Genomic DNA, 22,079 nt, shown 5'->3' on the forward strand with positions numbered 1-22,079 from the left:
AAACCATGGAATACAAATATTACACTGCTTTGGGAGGTAAGTTTAAAACCAGGTCCTGCCAAAAGGTTTCCTTCCTGGAATAGGTAACTTGGCAGCTCTGTACGTGTCAATTCAGTGTGACATTTGTAGACCTTGATTGTACCCACTGAAATCAGTGCACACATCCCATAATGCAGCAGGATAAGGTTGTCAAAAGACCAGGATTGGCCTAAAATCTCTCTCTTGGGACTGGATAACAGCAGCTTTCTAGCTCTAATCGTTATGCTTGGCCAAAGCCAATGCTTACTCACAAACGTATAAACTAAGCTCTTCACTTTTCCCTGCTACTTCTGGAGAGGTGAGGTGTGGGGAAGGACACAAATAAAGACCTGTTTATTTGTGTGTGGGGAAGGAGAGGGAGAGGGAGAGGGAGGGGGAGGGACTGACTATGGAGGATGTGAGGAAAAGAAATGGGGCTCCATAGTGGATTGGGGAAGGCACAAAAGTATGTTTGCTTAGGACCCAATATAGTGTTAATCAGGCCCTGTCATTGTACATTTAACATAATCTCACCTCCTGCACATATACTGGAGGGCTCAACAGCCAATATTTCAATGCATGATTTCTTCAGAATCTAAAAAGCAAAACAAAGATAGGAACTGCAAATGTTTGTTGGGCAGGTTTTCATTGTTTGATTCAAGTTTAAACTAAACAGCATAGTAAATCTTTCATCACTTACAGAGTCAATAACACCTCTTAAAGCTTGAAATCCACCCATCACAGGGAAAACATGGTCAATGCTGTCTGCAATGGTTGACAACTAGAAAAAAACATTGTACAAGCAGTTGAAAACCAGCCTACACACCTCACTTGAACAATCTTTATAGCAACGGCAACACCCCACATTCCATTTTATAATGACACATTCTTATTTCATCTTCTCCTGATCTTACCCCAGTTCTCCTATTGCTTTTTCAAACAAAATGTTGTGGCAAGCTTTAAAGAAAATGTCATTAAGAAAATGTTAAACCTAGGTGTGTTGTAGGAGCGGAGGACTAGTGACCTGAGCAGCAGGGAAGCCAGGGACCAAATCCCACTGATATTCTTGGGGGGCTCATTTTTGAAAGAGAAAAACATCCAAAAAGTGTCATAAAGCAGAATTTGGGCATTTTTCTCACCAAAACATCCAAATCAGTATTTTCAAAACCCATTATACAGACGTTTTTCTATGCAGTTTGTCTGCGGTGCATCCAAATCTCAAGGAGGTGTGTCGGGGGCATGTTAAGGGCACGGTTTGGGTGTTCCTAAGAACTGGACATTTTTCAGCCATAATGGAACAAAACAAAAATGTCCAGGACTAAAACTAAGACATTTTGAGCTAGACCTGTTTTAACGACTAAGCCACAGAAAAGTTCCCTAAATGACCAGATGACCATAATATGCAAAAGTACTTATATAGCTATATCAACCCTCATGGAGTGCAAAAAGTGTGAAAGGGAAAAAGCCTCAGCACCTTCGCCTCCACCCATATTGATAATCTTTCTGGGTGAAAAGGACTTTTGTAGGGTTAAATTTCTTCAGAGGCATAAAAATACCCTTTCACAAAAATTGCTACGACTCCACTTGAGTTCAATTTCAACTGGATCCATTCAAACAAACGTGACAAAGTCATAAAGATATCAGGGGTCCTTTTACTAAGGTGCGCTGAAAAATGGCCTGCGGTAGTGTAGGCGCGTATTTTGAGCGCACGCAGATCCATTTTTCAGCGCACAGAAAGAAATGCTTTTTTAAAATTTTTGCCGAAAATGGACGTGTGGCAAAATAAAAATTGGAGCGTGTCCATTTTGGGTCTGAGACCTTACCGCCAGCCATTGACCTAGCGGTAAGGTCTCACGCGTTAACTGGGTGGTAATGACCTACGTGCGTCAAATGCCACTTGGAATGCATAGCAGACGCGCGGCAGAAAATAAAAATTATTTTTGGGATGCATGTATTGGACACGCGCCAAAAATGAAATTACCGCAAGAGCCACATGGTAGCCAGGCAGTAACTCCAAATTGGCGTGCATTGGGCAGGCGTAGATGCTTAGGTGGCTTAGTAAAAGTGCCCCTCAAACATTTAGCTTAGTCTTGAAAAAAGACAACAAAATGCACTTTTTATTTCCATGAACCAGTCACACTGACTGTGGCCAAAGTTTCACTATCTCAGCTGTCTCAAGGCATGAACAAGTAATCAGCTTTCTTCAGCACAAGCAATCTTCATGTCACTTGGATCCGTTTAGGGGGCAACACACTTATCTGACTTATTGTGGTGCCACGATCATGCTCCAGCACTGCATATCTGCTCCTTATGACAGAGGGGGTGGGGCGCAGCAGCACTGGCATGAGGACCTGTGGAGGTAGGCCTCAGTCAGTGCTGTGGAAGCAGAAGCGGGGATGTGGTAGCAGAAATGGCAGCTGACCCAGAGGTGGGGGAGGTGGCAGCAGCAATGGTGAAGGGCCTGGGGGAAAGGGCAGGGTGCTGGCGCACCTGTATCCGTAACTCTTTCCCCGTACAGGGACATGGAAAACCCCTACAGTACTTGAGTATAACTTGCTTTGAGATACTACTGAAAGGCATGAGCTAAATCCAAATCTTCTTCCTCTCCCACCCTCCCCAATTCAAAACCAAAGTCTGCACAAAGATAAGACACACAAGAACACATTACCTGTGTTTCGTTAAAATCCTTCACTCCAACACAATAGACTATGGCCCCTAAGCTTCGTGCTCTGTTAGCCTAAAGAAAAGGAAGCACTAAAATTACACACCAAGCTGCTTCTGCATATCCAGGGTAATTTACTAGGTAGGGAGGAGAGATTTTGTTTATATTTGATTCCATTAAAGGTCAATGAATGGGACCCCAATATTCCTATAGAGAGTTGGAGGGGTTGTGGAGTTGAAGGGTCCTTCATTTTTTATGAGAATGCCCAGAAATACAGACGTTTTGGCTAGAAATACAGGATATTTTAAACTTATCTTGGGGGGGAGGGGATATCTTCTGGGAGTGAATACCCACATAGCTATGAGCCTTGGTCAGAGTCTATTACTGTTTGTAAAATGTATTATTGCTAAATTTTGAAAATGAGAGGCCAAGCCTTTGAGAGCATAATGTTTAGAAAGGTTTGGGAAATTAGACAGAAAAGTTAACTTGGTATCTGAAAGGAAAACTCAATAAATCTGAGAAAATATGGAACCCCTTTCTGCAGCTACAGTTGTCCTAAAGAAGTTTGCCACTGGGTCTTTCAGGTTTCAAAATAGTATACTAACCACCACGTGCAGTATCTCATTTTTAAGTCAGAGCCATTTTTAGATCCACATGAGCTGAAGGAGCACCACCAAATATCTTCCCATGGGAGGCATCAACACTACTGATCAGTGTGTATCAATGACATCTACCCACCAGCCCCCCCTTCAAACTTTTTATTACGTGTATCCTCAACAAGGTGGGTATTTCCAATACATTCTCTTCATCTATTGAAAAATATATTGTCCTTCAAATATGCAGCTGTTCCTCCCATCCATTCCTCTTTTCTGTTGTGAGCTTTGGTAAAGAAGCAGTGAGTAGCAGAAAATAAATCTAGAATGATGGCGAGGGCCACCCCAGAAGTCTCCAGGGGCCGCCATTGGCCTCTGGGAATTGCATTGAAGAGCACTGACTTAGTGTAACACATAGGCTTAAATGGGAAAGTGAGTTGGGAGTGGCATATGAAGACTGAGACTGGGACTTGATGGAATGAACCCAGACAAAGATATCTATTAACACTAATATACAAGAAAACTGTTTCAAAATGATGCATAGGTGGTATTTAAACCCAGTCAGACTCCAATATATGTACCCAGCCACCTCTCCTCTTTATTGAGTCGTTGTGAGAGGGGCATTATGGGACATATTTGGTGGTCTTGTAGGAAAGTGAAGATTTTTTGGAAAGCAGTTCAACATTTCTTGCAAAATTGGTTGGGCATCCAGCTCCCTGCCAGTGCAGGACCAAACAATCACTGATTTATTATCATGTAAACATGGCTAAGTTGACTGTTGTAACCTGTTGGAAAATGGAGACTGCCCCTCCACTCTTAAGTAGTTGAATAAGCTACATTACAGTTGTGAAATGGAAAGAATAACTGCTGTGCATAGGAAAAATTTGCACAAAGGGGAAAAAAATTGGGGACATTTTTTTGTGAAACTGTGCTTAGTCAAAAGGCAACTGTTAGTTAATGCTGTTGGTCTTAGTGGAGTATTGACAGGTGAGAGCTGCAAGGGGGGTGGGGGGGGGTGAAGGGATAATTGTTTTGCATTGTAGATTCTTTATACGTGCAAAGTAAACAACACTTGAAAAACCTAGTTATCTGAGGGTATATTCTTCTTCTTTTGGACTTACATCTTTTGGTATCACATCTACTTTTTGTAAGGACAGGTGGCAGTTATAATCAGTATGATGTCCTGGTCTGAATTACATGATTAAAGGGAGGAAGTTATCAAAGCGCAGTAAAAGTTGAGCTTTTTCTGCACCTTGATGTACCATGGGATTCAGCAACCTGCAGTATAACAGTCCCTCAGGTAGCTGAATCACGTGGTAAAAGAATAACGCTGTTTGTGAGCCACCTCGCAAGCAGCATTATTCCAATGGCTCGGGAACATCGGGCTGCAAAGCTGCAGCCTGATGCTCCTGGGAAGGAGACAGGGCTGTCAGAGATTCTCCCCCCTCCCCCCACAAAGCACATCTCCAATCCCACTTGAAGCACATCCATAATCCCTGATCTAACCCCCCACCCCCAAAGCACATCCCTACTCCCTGATTCTGGCTCCACCTCACCCCAATGAAGCCCCAGCCCCCCCGATCCAAGCACCTTCCCCCCCCCCCCCCGATGAACCCCCCAACCTCCAAAAGTTCCTCTCACCTCACTCCTGTGCCTGTACCTGAATCTGTGTGCCTTGGTAGTCCAGTGGTCCATGGGCAGAAATGCACCTAGTGGTAGTCTCACTTTACTAACACTAGCAGGTCATATTTCCGGATTTAGGGGTGGGGTAAATCAGGGTAAAGGAGAGTTAGCCAGGCTCCCTCCCATGGTCTCTATATTGGCCCCATAGTAATCAACTCACAGAGAGGGTATTCCTTTTCTGTGGGTAGGATATGCAGTTCTCCATTAGGGGAAAGGAAATGGGACTTGATAGGAGGAATGGTTGTTGGTGAGGGGGGGCAGTTAAACTAGGATCTTCAGTGGTGAGGGAGTTCTATGAATACAGAGAAGGGAATAGAGATGATGTGTATGCAGTCATTGGATATTAGCTGTGTTGTGGAGTAGCCAAATGGTTAGTGCAGTGGACTTTGATCCTGGGGAAATGAGTTCAATTCCCTACTGCAGCTCTTTGTGACTCTGGGTAAGTCACTTCACACTCCATTGCTTCAGGCACAAATAAGTATTTGTTACATTTGTACCCCACATTTTCCCACCTATTTGCAGGCTCAATGTGGCTTACATAGTACCGTGAGGCATTAGCCACCTCCGGTGATGAAACAAATACAAGGTGATGTTATTGTGGAAAGAGGTATTAGGAAATCGTAGAGAAGAAGAGTTATATAGTGTTCTTTACGAGCTTTGGATTCGTTGTGTTGCTGGGTTCAGGAACTTAAGTTGGGTCAGTAGGGTATGCCTTTTTGAACAGGTACCTGTATATAGTATGTAAACCACTTTGAATGTAGTTGCAAAAACCACAGAAAGGCAATATATCAAGTCCCATTCCCTTTCCCCTAATGGAGAACTGCACATCCTACCCACAGAAAAGGAATACCCTCTCTGTGAGTTTATTACTATGGGGCCAATATAGAGACCATGGGAGGGAGCCTGGCTAACTCTCACGGTTGACAGTGAACCCAGAAATTCAATGCTGGGGCCGTATCCGGTGACTGACTTGAATTTCCAGGGTTTTTTGGCCACTAAAAACATAGCTGGTTAAGCCGATATTCATTGACTGACCAGCTAAGTTATAGCAGCCAATGACAGACCTGCTATTCATGAGGGTCTCTCTGGCCACTAACCTTAGCTGGTCAGCCAATGAATATTGTCACAGTAACCAGATATGCTGCAAGACATAGCCGGTGACCGGGCTAGCTGCTAAGCAGTAATATTCAGCCAAGACAGCTGGCTATCTCACGCTGAATATTAGAGCTTAGCCAGCTTAAGGCTATATCGCCTGAACAGTTCCTGGAGGGGTTAAATATTTTTAAATATCGGCTGGTGTATCTTTATTTTCTGCTTCCAGTTATTTTTACTACTGTGGTATTTGAAAATCTAATAAAGGTCCAGAAAATGAATTTAAAAAAAAAGGGAGAGGTTTTTAACTCCTATTAATATGCACTGGAATAAAAGTCAGTTTGGAAGAGCAAAATGGAAAAATGTTTTGGGCAAATTAAAATTCTTCATCCTAAAGCATAGTTAATTCCCCAAACCATCCTAAAATAGCTGCTCAAACCTTTAGAATCAACCAAATGGATTCCTCAGTCTGACATTTATTCTTCATGTAAGGATAGCCAATGGAGCCCGTGGCCTTATTCAGGATTTGTAAGGATTTTGAGGGCTTACCTCTTGCTCAGCATAGTAAAACTGATCATCCTGAAGTTCCCCATCAGTCAAAGCAATTATCACACTGGCTGCCCGGACTCCTGCATTGTTGTGAAATAATAGTCAGAACTCTGCTCAGTAATAATGTTCCATATAATAAATCTTTCTGCAACAAGAAAACACTCTAAAGAAAAAGTTATCTTGCACTACTCACTGACATCTCAAACTAAAATGTTTCTAAACACTCAAGTATGTTATAAATACAGAATCCAGATGTTTAAGATAAAACCTTTAGTCCCCCAGATATTTAAATCCTGCAGCCAGTACTGACCTCAGATGCTTATCGTGACATTTAAAGTTATACCCAGACACGTGCTGGACTATACCTGGATACCAAGGTTGCCAAGTGGATCCAGATTCACCCAAATTTGATCCAGCCCTGGGTTTACCCCCACTGCATGCAGGGACTTGTAGTCTTGCTCTTCTGAAGGAATGCAATGGGCATATCAGAACTACATGCAATGGAGTAAACCCAGGACAGGAAAAACCCAGTCATGCAAATTTGGATCCAGCTGGCAACCCTACTGGATACCCACATACCAGCACTGAATATCCAGGTATAAGATGACTACCTTGGCTCCACCTTGGGCTATCTCGGTAGTCAGTAACGATTTTCAGCTGTGTTATTTAGATACTAGAGAATTCTATATATGACGCCTAACAATATGTGCTTCTTCTGTGCTGAAAGATTGGCACGGAAAAGCATTATAACAGAAGCAAGACACTGAAGTGGGCCAAAAATGGCAGATCTGTGTGGAACCCAGAAAACAACAAGGCAGACGATCTGCAAAATCCAACGTGGAAAACAAACCAGCAGATCGGTATAATATCCAAGAAACTTTATTGAAGATACCATATGTAAGATAATTGCCCAATTATCTTACATACGGTATCTTCAATAAAGTTTCTTGGATATTATACCGATCTGTTGGTTTGTTTTCCACTTCCAGATCTGTGTGGAACTACACTTGTGTGCCCAGTTATAGAATAGCGCCTAAGTGTTTCTGCATGGATTTGAAAAGGGGGCGTTAACATGGGAGGGATATGGGTGGGTCATGGGCGTTCCACTAAAACACATGCAGTGTTATAGAGTTAGGGGGATCCGTGCTTAATTTGCATGCTGGGATTTACACCTGGTTTCAGTTGGTGTAAATCCTCGCGTCCAAAGATAGGGCAGATTCCGGCACTATGAGCTATTCTATAAAGGGCACCCATCCTTAGGCACTCTTTATAGAATACTGTTTAGTGCTGATTTTTTGGCACCATATACTGAATCTAGCCCATAATGCAGCTGAAAATCAGAGTCTGGTCTCAGTGAGCAGGAGCCACTGCTACCTGGATAATTCCTGCTGAATATAAGGCCCAGTGGAATTAGAAAAAGTTCAATGAAGAGGAACCAAAATGTTTAAAGGGGATGGAACGCCTCTCATATGAGGGAAGGCTAAAGAGGTTAGGGCTCTTCAGTTTGGAAAAGAGATGGCTGAGGGGAGATATGATTGAGGTCTATAAAATCCTGAATGCTGTAGAACAAGTAGAAGTGAATTGGTTTTTTAATCTTTCAAAAAGTACAAACACTAGGGGACACTCAATGAAGTTACATGGAAATACTTTTAAAACAAATAGGAGGAAATATTTTTTCACTCAACGAATAGTTAAGCTCTGGAACTCTTTGCTGGAAGATGCAGTAACAGCAGTTAGCGTAACTGGGTTTAAAAAAAGTTTGGACAAGTTCCTGGAGGAAAAGTCCATAGTCTGCTATTGAGACAGACATGAGGAGGCCACTGCTTACCCTGGGATTGGTAGCATGGAATGTTGCCTCTCTTTGGGTTTCTGCCAGGTACTTGTGACCTGGATTGGCCACTGTTGGATACAGATACTGGGCTAGATAGACCATTGGTCTGACCCAGTATGGCTATTCTTATGTTTTTATGCTTCTGGGATTAAAAAAAAAATACAGCCTAATTCTTGCTGAATTTCCTAGACTATGACTGCATTTCTTTTCTTAGCAGCATCTAACCTAAAACAGTTCATTTTTAATAGCTATTGTATAACATCCAACATTTTTCTACATGGTCACACAGACACAACAGCTAGAATGATCTCACATTCCAAATGCTTGCAGAGCTATAAGATTTCATTTTAAAACATGGGAACTGTAAAAATGTATCTGGCAAGAACCAAACTTAGGAATGAAAACTAACAAAGTCACTATACTGTGATTCCCATGTTAGTCCAGTTGAATGTACAGAAATAGAGATTAACAAAAACAAACAAGAAATATCAGATGATACCTTTTGATTGACAAACCATACATTTTGGGGATAAGTCTAAAATGTCTACAGTTAGGAATCATCTACATGCATAAATCATTTGAATATCACTACATACACATGCATGTGTGCACAGATATGCCAAATATGTATCTACGTGCTAAATATGCCTGCCCTGTACCATCTATAGTGCGTGGTTGAAGGGTAGGTATAACCAGAGGTGGAGTCAGGGCAGAGTGCATCGTTATGCACATAACTTACAGAATGGTACACATGCATATCTCTGGAACTTACATGTAGCTTTCTGGCTGGCAAAAGTGCTTGCATCTATGTAGTATGGGGTAGATTCAGTAAATGGCATCCAAAGGTAGGTACCGTGATAATGAGTGCTTAGTGCGAAACCTATTAAGACAGTTCCGAATGCAACTGCTTTTATAGAACAATAGCTTAATTAGACACAAGAATTTACGCCTGCCAAAGCCTGGTGTAAATGATTATGCTTAAGTACTATCAGTTAGGCGTGTTCATGATATGCTGAAACCCTCTGCTCAATGTGCAGCGGCGGCTCTGAAAGCAAATAGAATGCTAGGAATTATTAGGAAAGAAATGGAAAACAAAACTGAGAATGTTATAATGCCTTTGTATCACTCCATGGTGCAACTGCATCTCGAATACTGTGTGCAGTTCTGGTCACCGCATCTCAAAAGAGATATATTAGTGGAATTAGAAAAGGTGCAGAGAAGGGTGACTAAAATGATAAAGGGGATGGGACAACTTCCCTATGAGGAAAGGCTAAAGTGGCTAGGGCTCTTCAGCTTGGAGAAGAGATGGCTGAGGGGAAATATAATAGAGAGCTATAAAATAATGAGTGGAGTGGAACGGGTAGACGTGAATCGCTTGTTTACTCTTTCCAAAAATACTAGGACTAGGGGACATACAATGAAGCTTTTAAAGTGAATTGGAGAAAATATTTCTTCATTCAACATGTAATTAGACTCTGGAATTCATTGCCAGAGAAGGTGGCATAAGCAATTAGCTTAGCAGGGTTTAAAAATGATAAATTACTGTTTGACTTCTTGGTCTCAGTTGCATTGAAACTGATCATATTGCATTGGAAAGACAACTCTCAAGTTAACGTTGTTGTTTGGTGGAACTGGATTCTACTATACAAAAAATATGAGCAGTCCGCATTAAATTCTATTCCTGGCCACAAAACTGGTCTTCAAAAATGGAGAACTTTAGACCTTTTTCTTTCATCTACGGATTAACTTCTCGGTCTGGACTCAGCTTTGTGTATTTAATTCTGTTGTACTATAGTACATGCTGTTTTTTTTTCTTTTTTGTTTGATGTATCTTTAAAATCTAATAAAAATATTTAAAAAAAAGGTTTGGCTAGCTTCCTAAAAGAAAAGTCCATAAGCCATTATTAAGATGGATTTGGGAAAATCCACTGCATATTCCAGGATAAGCAGCATAAAATCTGTTTTGCTGTTCTGGGATCTTGCCAGGTACTTGCGATCTGGATTGGCCACTGTTGGAAACAGGATGCTGGGCTTGATGGGCCTTCGGTCTATCCCAGTATGGCAATGCTTATGTTATTATGTTAAGTATTCTATAACTCTGCACCTAAATCCTGGGAACGCCCATGACCTGGTCATGCCTCTCCCTTGGCCACACCCGCTTTAGAGTTGCATGTGAGATGACTTAGGTGCACAGGTTATAGAACAGGGGTACGTAACTGCCAATTAGTGTTTGTTAAGGACAATTATTTATAGTTATCAAATAAGCCAATTAGTTTATATGCATAATGGACTATATTCTATACCTGCACATTCAATTGCGTGCCTAATTTTGGGCATCCTTTAAAGAATTTGAGGGTAAGTGCATATCTCACAAGTTATGCTAGTATTCTGTATAGGAAAGTAAGGACCTAGTTTCTTTTATAGAATAGTTCCTATCAATTGCTCAGTTATACCCTGTTTTGGACCAGCTTTCAGAAGCCAACCTCACCCCCCCCCCCCCCCCCCCCACACACACACACACATACACTCAAATCAAACCTGAATCTGCACAAGAAGGCAATACTAAAAATGAGAAGCATATCATGAAATATTTTCTATTTATAGTCTGAATGGGAAAAATGTGGGCACAGCATGTGAGAGGAAGGAAGGTTGATGGGTGATCAGAAGGTAACTTTATAGCTCATATTAGGGACAACTTTATGCACTTTTTCATGCATGTTAAACCTCTTTAATAAGGAAAAAATCTAACCGAAGGCCAAAATGCTTGAGAAAATTGTTTCTTGAGCTATAAATATAATGCTGGTACTTACCTCCATAGTTTTCATGGTAAATTTGCTCATTTGCCTGTAAATAAACATTTTAAAATATGTTAAAGTAGAGTAGCAGCACAGTAAGAATTGAAGAACTTGATTCATATGTAAAATCAAAATGTAGTTGTGATATTTACCCTTTTAAATCCTTCACGCATGAAAGTGTCTCCTCCAGGCACTTCACGCTGAAGAATTTCCAGACCTCTTCTTATGGCTTCCCTTTAAAAAATGCATTGCAAATAGTTCTTACTGTTCTGTAGTTTATAATCTTACAGAAACCTGCAGAGAATCTCAAACACACTAACTCCAGGTTTAAGAAAAATTTGTAAAACATATTAGAACTTTTTTGTGCCTGCAATTATACATGCATTCATTGGAAGGGAAGTGTCACATTGATCTTGTACACACCAAATTTTGTGATGAAGTTGTGCTAACATGCATTCTAACGAATGCACATCCCTATGTTCTTTGGAAAAGCTCAGCTACTTGATAGATTGGCATTTATCTTATGCTCCAGATAGAGAACATAGATCTTCTCAAGAAGAGCTATTACACTTCCATCTACTAGGGAAATTAGACTGGTGGAGCTGAGACAAAATCCTTTTTTACTTATAGGTCTAAACTTGTATAACTGTCTCCCTACAGAACTGAGGGTGCTGGGGAATTATTTCTATATTAGTAAAATCTGTAAGTTCTGGCTCCTCATGAAAGCCTTGGGTCTAGATTCATGAATATTGAGTTCATTTATTATTGACTTCTCAATTTCAAGTAAAGGGGTTAAGGGTTCCTCTTTGTGTGATCACTGGGAGTTAACCCTGACTCAAGGGCACACCTGGATAAGGAACGAATACAATCTCCAGTATTCTCAAAAGGGCCTATTTACTCATGTGAAGATCAAGTCTAACCTCCAAATTCTATATATTGTGCCTTAATTTCCGTGTTGAAATCGAAGCGTATTCTATAACAATGCATGCAACTTAATTGTCTAACCAGCTAATCAGCACTGTCAATTGAATGTTAACAAGCAATTATGAATACTAATTGGCATTAATTACGATTTACACGCATAACTCGCTAAACGTATTCTGGAATGTGGTGTGCATAAATTAAAAGTTGCAGAGTTGAAAAGGGGGCATGGTTGTGGGCGTGGAATGGGCATTTCTAAAATCTATGTGCACTATTATAAAATACACCCGCTCTGTGTCTAATATAGGCATTGGGATTTATGTCAAGTAAAACATGGCATAAATGGACATCACCAAATTTGGTCGCATGGCGAGCCACTCGGCGTTATTCTATATACTGTGTGGAAATTTAAGACTATTCTATAAAATGTAGTTGTACTTTAGAGAATATGCCTAGGCATATTTTTTTATTGTGCAGATTTCTCAGGTGCCATATATAAAATCGAGCCCTAACTGGGTGCCACATTTGCATTCATGTGTACAGAATACTGTAAGCTTTGCATACCTTGCTGCATTTAGGTGACTGCAGTTATGCCAGGTATATGGCTGATCTAACTGCAGGTATGTAAATGTAAGGCATGCTTGTACCAGATTATGTGAGTATTCAATATGGAATCTGGGTGCCCTGATGCCATTATAGAATAGACTCTCACTGTGCGGCATCATGGCAGCTAAATGGAAGTGCCCACTTATAGAATTGCCCTCTAAGGACCAAATTCATTAAATGGCACCGAAAAGTAGGCATTGGGAAAAATTTGTGCTCATCGTTATTCTATAAAGGGTGCTACATGGTGTAAATTCTGCAGTACAACTTGGATGCACAACCCCCAATTCTATAACACTACGTATAATTCTTTGGAATGCCCTCTTTTGGGTTGCACACAAGAGGATTGGAGCATGGATCTTTATAGAATTATGTGCAGACAGATCCACAAGCAAATTCACATTACAGCCAATTGACGTCAATAATTGATTATTAACAGCCAATTACCGATTTTTAACAGTTCATTAACTAATTTATTTATGTGAGAATCTCAGTTTTGCACAGAATTTTGTGTGCCAAAATCTGGGTGCCATTTATAGAATCTGTGGGTAAGTGCTTAACAGGGAAATAGGAAGATGTCCTCTACAGGAAGCAGTGAAGATGAAGAAAAAGTAGAGGGAGACACAACTCTCAGGCAGGGAGAATTCAAGTTGAAACTCTTTATTAGGCACCACAGCTGATGACCCGACATGGGCCAGTGTTTCGACGGAAAAAACCACCTGCATCAGGGGTCACAGGACTTAAAAAGGGAGATCAACTGTCTCTGTATGGTACCTATAAATGACGGGACGTCATTGTGATGACAGCTTTTTTTGAACAGCATTGGTTTTGGCGGTACTCATACGGCTTTTGGCTGTGTGGCATATTGAGAGGAATATATAAAAAGTGAGACAGTTGAACTCACTTTTTAAGTCTTGTGACCCCTGATGCAGGTGGTGTTTCCCGCCAAAACACTGGCCCATGTTGGGTCATCAGCTTCGATGCCTAATAAAGAATTTCAACTTGAATTCTCCCTGCCTGAGAGTTGTGTCAGCCTCTACTTTTTCTGGATCTTCACAGTATGTGCTTAACTATGGTTAATGCACACTAACACATTAATGTAGTTGAGTAAATGAGGACCTCAAATCCACATCAGAACTTTAAAATCCAGATCCATACACGCTACACTAACATGTTAGTTTAACAATTTGTTTAACTTTCCTTTATCCACATAGCTATATAAAGAAAACAATCATTTTCCACAAGATGGATTGTGCTACTTTCTAAACTAGAAAGTGGGGGATGAACCTAAAACTTTCAAATGGACAGACAACTAATTGAAAGGGCAATAGTGGTGGCATCTCTGAGTGTGCAAGAGAAGTAGGAGAACAGCACAATCTTTAGTTCTTTACTACTTTTTAATCCATTAATTAGAGACTTGAAGTCATGGTTCAGTTTTATGGACACCACAAAGTTGGAGGAGGAAGAAGTAAATATTCCACAGAATGTGCTCATAGTGTAAAATGATTTAGAAAAGCTGGAAAGCGGGACTGATCACTGGCCAATAAGATTAAATGTAATTAGGAGAGATGATGGCTCCAGAACACAATGACATTCAAAGAAAACTAGAGAGCATGGGTCAGTCAGTGTTCCCTTAAACAAATCTGAATAAGAATCAAAGTATAATACTAGATCATAACTTCAACGTGTTGGCCCAAATGAAGTGAGAAAATGTGTGCAGCCTGAAACAATTATACTGCTGTATAAGACCCTCATTAAAGTGCAATCGTTGTGGTGCCCGGGTATTTGACAACCAATGTGAAAAAAAGCAGCAAGAAACCAGAAAAAAAAAAGAGAGTAAAACTGGTTAATGAAAGAGTGAGAAGCTGCTCCTGTGAAAACAGAGACCAATGTAGGATCTGATTTCACTACAAGTGATAGTTTATAGTTTATTGAAACTTACTAAACTGCAGGCCTTCGTCAGGGGTCCTGTCAACTCAGCAATGAATCTGTACAATTGTGCTGATTGTAATCACAACTGTCAATACTTAAATTGCAGGGCTAATGTCGTTGGCAAAAAGCTGACAGCGTCTCCTCACGTGAAAAGCGCAAAACACCCTGCAATGTAAATATCGACAGTTGTGATTACAATCAGCACAATTGTACAGATTCATTGCTGATTTGACAGGACCCCTGATGAAGGCACGTGTGCCGAAACACGGCCCATGTCGGGTACATCTTGTTAGCGCACCCTGTATATTGTACTTGGAACTTGTGTCTTCCACTCTTTTGCTGCCTCAAAACTTGATTCCACCAGAAAATGGTAAATCAGCAATTGTATCTCTGGAGCAAAAAAACACTGATTTATTTGTACCCTCAATGGACCACTAATTAGCTGGAAAATAAACACCTACATTTACAATTTATAAACATGTAAGAACAGAAGCCTTAATTATATGTTTTTGTAAAACATATGCATAGAAAGAGCAGTTGAAAATTTCTGCTGTTTTTTTTCAAGCAAGTCTCAATCAGAAATGCTACATGTGTACTTTACTTTCCATAACTCTTACAAAATCCACCGGTAAAAGAACCCACGGAGTTCGCACCTGCCTGTTTTGAAAACTGCCTCTTCAATGGAAAAGTTCATAAAAAAGGGTGACACTTAAGCAAACATTTTATAAAAACTAAAGTTAACAGTATTTTTTTGTTTAAATTTAGAGCCTGTACTCTGCCGGTGCTAATCTAAAGGATCTTCTTAATGGAATCTTGACTTGAAGGATACCACTGACTGAAGTTCCAAAGAGGGCATATTTTTGTATATGTAGTTTTGGATCACCACAAGTGTAGGGGCAGTTTTCAGCACAATAAAGCATAAGCTCTTTTCTAAGGGTGTGTAACACCGTTCAGATAGTACAAGGAAGTTCCTTTCTGGACAGGAAAACCAATCAGACTACAAACATCTAGCAGAGCTCCTACAGGACATGAGTGTTGTAAAACATCTTTTGAAAATAGATTGTGACACAGGAGCAGCTTGAAAGGGGAACGTAAGGAGTGCTTAAGGTCAACTACACTCCTCTATCTTACAAATACCTGTCCTGCTCGGCTCTGTATTGGTAACTATAATTCAAACAGCAAACAAAGGAATTTGACAATTCTATAACATGAGAGCTACACTGTGGCCTCTCGCACGGTCTAAACTCTCCCACAGTGCTGCAAGACTGACTATAGAAGAATGGCAGCTTGAAAGAGGAACCAGCGAGTCATAGCATCATTTTGGAGTCTGCCACAATGGCACATCCACATCTCCCCATCTTATGAGCTCCTGAGACACCATGACCTCTCCTCTTCTACCCTCAGGGAAGACTCTGTTCTGAAGTCTTTAACAGCGTACATTAAGGACTGATAATGCACGCTAAGCCAGACTGACTTAAATTAGCTCCAAAAACTATCACCCTGTAGTGGCTCACATGGATTTGCTTAGCCATTTTGAGCAGGTCAGGCATTAACCTACCAGATAATTTAGTGCCAAATACTATCCCCATAATCTATAATCCATCTAGAAAACACTAAGAAACACCCTAACTGTAAAGTCAGATACCTGCTAGACAGTACTAATATATACCATCAGAACACTACTATAGTTACAGACCAGAACCAAATGGCTAACATTCGACTGCCTAAAAAAACTTGTTGCCTTTTGAAATTATCCAAACAAGTCTCCCCCTTGGAACAGAAGTCTCAGCTCACTCTTGTCCCCTCCATTTAAATCAATGCCAGGTCTGTGAGGGACAAGGCTCTCTTACTCAGGAATCTGCTAGAATCTTCAGATCTGGACTTTCTGTTTATCTCAGAAGCATGGCTCAAAGAAACTGACAGTCCGATATCGCTTCACATATATCCACCCGGTTAAGGTATTCTTCAATCTCCAAGGCAGGGTAAAAAAAGCAGCGGACTTGCTCTTAAAGATTTTTTTCCATATGTCTTTAGTTACATTTGGACGGTACCAACCAGAAATGCTGTTGAACAGAACGAAGGGATCGAGATGGAATATAAGGAATCAGATAAGATGATAAAATTCTGGGGTGCCCCCCTCCCCCCGGGAAATCCTATGCACCAGAAACAGTATTTTATACAAAATACGAAACTAGATCAGCAGCTTCCAATTATGGGGTGACATGATCATCCTTTTCTATTCAATACCTACTCAAATCTATCCCTATGGAAGCAGTAAACTAGTTACTCGATATTAATGAGCTGTTAAAACTGGCTCTCTTCCTCCTGATATGGGCAAAATTGTTCTCACTCTGATGTTGAAGGGATCTGGGCAAGATGTAACACTGCCTGCAAACTACCATCCAGTGGCAAGCATACCTGTTTTTTTTACTAAAGTATTAGAAACCTACATTAGTAAACAACAGTGGCCAATCCACTGGCAAGATCCCAAAATAGTACACTGATCACAATTTGGCTTCAGATCATCACATAATACATAAACATTGCTGCTAGTTCTAACTACATATTTCAAACAAACCTATGCAAAGGCAACCAAGTAATTCTTCAATTCGATATATTGGTGGCGTTCAGTGCAGTTGACCACACATTGATATTCAAATGCCTGGATCAGATAGGAATAACAGGGACTGTGATCAAATGGTTCAATGAATGCCTTTCAAATTGAAGTTATTCTGTAAAGCAAAACAACCAACTTTCCAACTACTGGAGTGGAGGAGTAGCCCAGTGTTTAGTGCAGTGGACTTTGATCCTGGGGAACTGAGTTCGATTCCCACTGCAGCTCCTTGTGACTCTGGGCAAGTCACTTAACCCTCCATTGCCCCTGGCACAAAATAAGTACATGAATATATGTAAACCACTTTGAATGTAGTTGCAAAAACCTCAGAAAGGCAGTATATCAAGTCCCATTTCCCTAACTGTGGGGTCCCACAGGGATCTCTTCTCCCACCTATCCTGTTCAATCTCTTTATGTCATCCCTTCCTCAATACACCTGGGTCTTAATGAACTACTATTACTCTACGTGGTTGACATCCTGCTTCTCTTCCCAGTGACAGCATCAAACAAAGTTACAACTCTTTCTGTAGTGAATGGCATAACTGCTGTTAGCACCTGGGCTCTGACCAATAAACTGAAATTGAATGCACAAAAAAACAAGGTCCTGTGGTTCTGAAATCAGGGAGTTGAGGTCACATCATCAATATCTTTGTCCAACAGTCAAAGCTTTACAGTCGTGTCTGAAACCAGAGTAATAGGGGGTCTGATTCTTCACTCACCTTCTCTTCCCATATTAACCAGCTATGGAAGAAAACGCTATTCAAAATGAGACAGCTACATCTAGTCAGATCATTCTTTGACCAAAAAGCCTTTGCACTACTAGTTCAAATGTTAGTACTACCTCACTTGGATTACTGTAACATTCTATTTCTTGGTATTGTGTCAATATCAGAAAAAACTGTAAATCATACAGAATACAGCTGCTAGACTAATATACTGATTAAATAGATCTACTAGTGTTTCAACTCATCTTAACAAACTGCACTGGCTTCCCATAGCAGAAAGACTCAGGTTCAAAGCTGCTTGTTTAATTTTTCAATCTTACAGGGTTTCACCTCTGAACTGCTAAGACTGCTTCACTATGTTTGGTCCAGTCTAACAGAGTGAAGGAACAACTGATGCCAGCGTCACTGTTTCAAAAGACAATTCAAAATCAGAAGATTTTCAGCTCTCTATTCCCTGTACTTGGAGTTAAAATATGGAACTCTCTACCTATTCCCATCAGAACAGAAAACAGCTACCTTAGATTCAGGAAGAGGCTAAAAACCTTTCTCTTCCCAAAGACTGCTTCATAACAATCCATTGACTTCTGCCTCCTAGTATCAACCATTATCCTTTCCTATAGTGTTTTTGGTCTCATGCATTACACCAATGGTCTCTAATTGTTCTCATACCTCACACTAACATTATCAGCTTTTGTCTCACCTAGAATGTCAACTGCACTGAACCATGGATAGGGGATACTAGTGGTATACAAAAATTAATATATATCAGTAAAGGAATTAGCCAAAGATCATCTTGTATGTCAACTTTGAATCAATAAGATTCCTTTGAAAGTTCACGATGCCCCAAAACCTCATGTCTAAAATTTTGGTTAGACCTTTTTTTTATGTCAGTCCAATACCAGGTATCAGATTCAGCAAAGAAGCTGGGCTTTGTCCTGAACCATTATGACTACTAGAACTCTCCAGTATGGAAAATAGGGCCTGCATAACTAGAAATTCACATAAAATGTTAAGGCAGTCATTTTACAAGTGCACTCCCAACACTTATACGTTTTTGTGGCCAAAATGTATAAGCTGGTATTTTACAGAAGAGCAGGACTAAACATGTAAGCCACTAAAAAGTTTAGGTCAAGCAGAGGTGATGGGGTGGTACAGGGGTGTGCCACTTGCAGCCCTGTGTTCTCTATGTCCATCCCAGATTCAGATAGCACACCGACATACAGACAACGCAAGATCTATGTCAGAACTCCCAAGACCTGAAGCTCGGTTCTAACCTGAAATTGAGGATTCCTGTTAAAAAAAAAACATCATCTTTGTTTTTACCATGTTCAGCTGCATTCTATTAAGCTGTAACCAGGTGAAGATTGCAGAAAAATGAGAATTCAACTGTGAAAGTGTCTCCATGTCATCACAATCGAAGGTAGCCAACATCTGAATATCATCTACATATATGTAAGTATTAACCCCAATAATTGAATCAAATTTGCCAATGGTGTCATAAAAATGATAAATAACAAAAGCACAGGCAGGGAAGCCCTGTGTCACCCCACTAGGAAGGGAAAAAATGGGGGAATACTTCGTACTCCACAGCACACGATAAGCGCTATTACTAAGATAGGATGCAAGCCAGACATGCACTAAACCTTAAATCCTTATGCTACATAGCCTCTGGAGAAGAAGTTGGTGACCCACTAGATCAAAGGCCAGATTCCAGATCCCAACCCATGTCTTTTGTGTAGTGTAGGCATTGAGCCTTTGCCCTGTCACAACAAAAAAAATGTGTAGAGTGTTTCAGCCAGTGATGATCCTAGGTCGGCTGCCACCCGTGGCAGATCGCCGATGCGCACCCCCCCCCCCCCCCGGGTGCAGCTCGACCCCTCCCCTGGTGAAATGACACCACCCCTGGTGCATCAACCCCCCTCCTCCACCAGGTGCATCTTTACCTGCGGGGAGCAGCTGCGCGGCTCTCGGCTCCGCTTGTGCCCTGCTCCCTCTGCCCCGGAACAGGAAGTATCCTGTTCCGGGACAGAGGGAGCAGGGAACCAGCGGAGCTGACAGGCGCGCGGCACCCCCCTTAGTAGCGTGCACCCGGGGTGGACCGCCCCCACCGCCCCACCCTTGGTACGCCGCTGGTTTCAGCACTTCTCCCCAATACATGTCCACCTCCTCTGAGGTGAAATTTCCCTTGCAGGAACTACTGGTTTGAAGCCAGTACAAACCTTCCCATGCACCTTCTGCCAGAGATTGTAAAATGGCAAGAACGATGTTTAAATATGCATTGCAAAAATGTCTATGTGGGAGAGCTAAATGTTTTGCACTTTAGAATGGAGTGGAGGATTAGCTTAGTGGTTAGAGCACTGGGCTTCACATCCAGGGTGCTCACTTTAAATCTCACTGCTGTACTTGAATGTAACTCACCTTGAGCTACTACTGAAAAAGGTGTGAGCAAAATCTACATAAATAAACATTTTTGCAGTGCTAAACACTTAGCATTCCAGAATGTTTTGCATGCACTATGTTACTAAGCAGCGCTATGGGTGCGTTAGCGTTTTTAACGCACATAAATGGTTTACGTGTGTTAAACGCTAACATGCCCATAGAAATGTATAGGCACTTTAGCATTTAACACGTCTTAAATTTACAGGCGCGTTAAAAACGCTAACGCACCTTAGTAAACATACTCCTATATGTTTTATACTGCCGCCATAGGTGGCACTAGACATTTTCCCCTAAAGGCACTGAATAAACACCAGGGACGCTGTAGGGACCTATGGGGGCAGGGCATTATGGTGTGAGCTCCTGTGGGCATTTTTCAGCTTCATAGGCACCCTTGCATATACTTCTTTGTTTATATGTTTCACACTGCAATGGTTAGAGACATTGACATTCACGTGCCACATGTTTTTGACATCTTGGTCTGAGGGCAGAGATATGACAATTTTACAATACACTTCTACGTTCAGCATTTGTAAAATATGTCACAGGCTCTAGACATTTTGGCAAAAACATCTATATTCAGAATTCCACAACTTTTCTAAAATGGCGCACATGTTTTGTTGGTCTTCAATTTTCAAGAAGGAAAGAGAATGTAGATAAAATAAGGCAATTTCCCTCCCCCCCCCCCTCCCTTTCAAATCCCTACCTGTCCTCAGTCAGCTTCATAATGGTAGTTGCTCGGGATGAGAAGACTATGAAAGACATGCGCAGCATTGGGCTAAACCAGGAACAGCAAGAGAAAATGGAAGGCAATGTCAGGAACAAATCAATGAAAGGAAAAGCAACATCTCTAGTAAACTAACAAACTAGAGCTAAACAAAAAAACTCTACTTTCAAACTGAGCAAAAATCAGTGCTGATGCGAAAGGCCAAGTTGCGCCCTTATCCCCACCAGAGCTGCAATTTTCATTATTCAGGATTCTTAAATTCAGACACTGATCAGATTACATATTTAGGCCAGCCTGATGGATCAGTCAACAAGTCTTATGCAATGCCATATAGAAGGTCCTTTGAGTCAGGTGTTCTGCTTCTGGGTCGGCTAGGGCTCAAAGGGAGGTCAGGCTCAGAGGGAGGTCATTGCTTAAGAGTAACACCTAATCACTGAATTCAGGGTCCATGACTCCAAAGGTTCATGAAGAAGCACAGGCAGAGGAATGGGGTAGGTCACCGGGGCTATGGCCCTATCAATATTTTGCCACACACTGCACGAGCAACTAAAGAACTTAGTTTTGGTTTTCTTAAACCCCACCTGAACAAAACAGTATTCCATTGTCTATGGGAAGAAGCTTTTGTTCATGACTCTGGACCAGGACCAGCAATGAAATGAGCAGACTAGGGGACTCATTTTCAAAGCACTTAGACTCACAAAGTCTTAGTGCTTTGTATGTTGGGGGGGGGGGGGGGGGGAGGCAAAGAGTCTCAAAAAGGGGAAAAGGAGTAGTTGAGAATGAAGGTTGATGGCTCCTGATCCCGGCATTGGTTCCAATTTAGCTGAAAGTATAAAGGAGAAGAAAGAAATTGCCAGCTCAAAACAAACAACAATAACAACAACAACAAAAATCCTTA

The 22,079-nt window shown here is 41.2% G+C and overlaps 1 protein-coding gene across 1 annotated transcript in view; it reads right to left on the minus strand.

Moving 5' to 3' along the window:
- LOC115470194 (anthrax toxin receptor 1-like) overlaps positions 1 to 22,079 on the minus strand; it is a 138,004-nt gene that overhangs the window by 77,801 nt on the left and 38,124 nt on the right. The window contains exons 3-9 of the mRNA XM_030203156.1: positions 21,161 to 21,232; positions 11,376 to 11,457; positions 11,239 to 11,272; positions 6,598 to 6,677; positions 2,687 to 2,755; positions 719 to 799; positions 553 to 613 (exon numbers count right to left, since the gene is read on the minus strand). Coding sequence (XP_030059016.1) covers positions 553 to 613; positions 719 to 799; positions 2,687 to 2,755; positions 6,598 to 6,677; positions 11,239 to 11,272; positions 11,376 to 11,457; positions 21,161 to 21,232 — 479 coding nt within the window. The remainder of the gene's footprint in view (positions 1 to 552; positions 614 to 718; positions 800 to 2,686; positions 2,756 to 6,597; positions 6,678 to 11,238; positions 11,273 to 11,375; positions 11,458 to 21,160; positions 21,233 to 22,079) is intronic.

This window comes from Microcaecilia unicolor, chromosome 5 (genome assembly GCF_901765095.1).
Source record: "Microcaecilia unicolor chromosome 5, aMicUni1.1, whole genome shotgun sequence".
Lineage (NCBI taxonomy): Eukaryota > Metazoa > Chordata > Amphibia > Gymnophiona > Siphonopidae > Microcaecilia > Microcaecilia unicolor.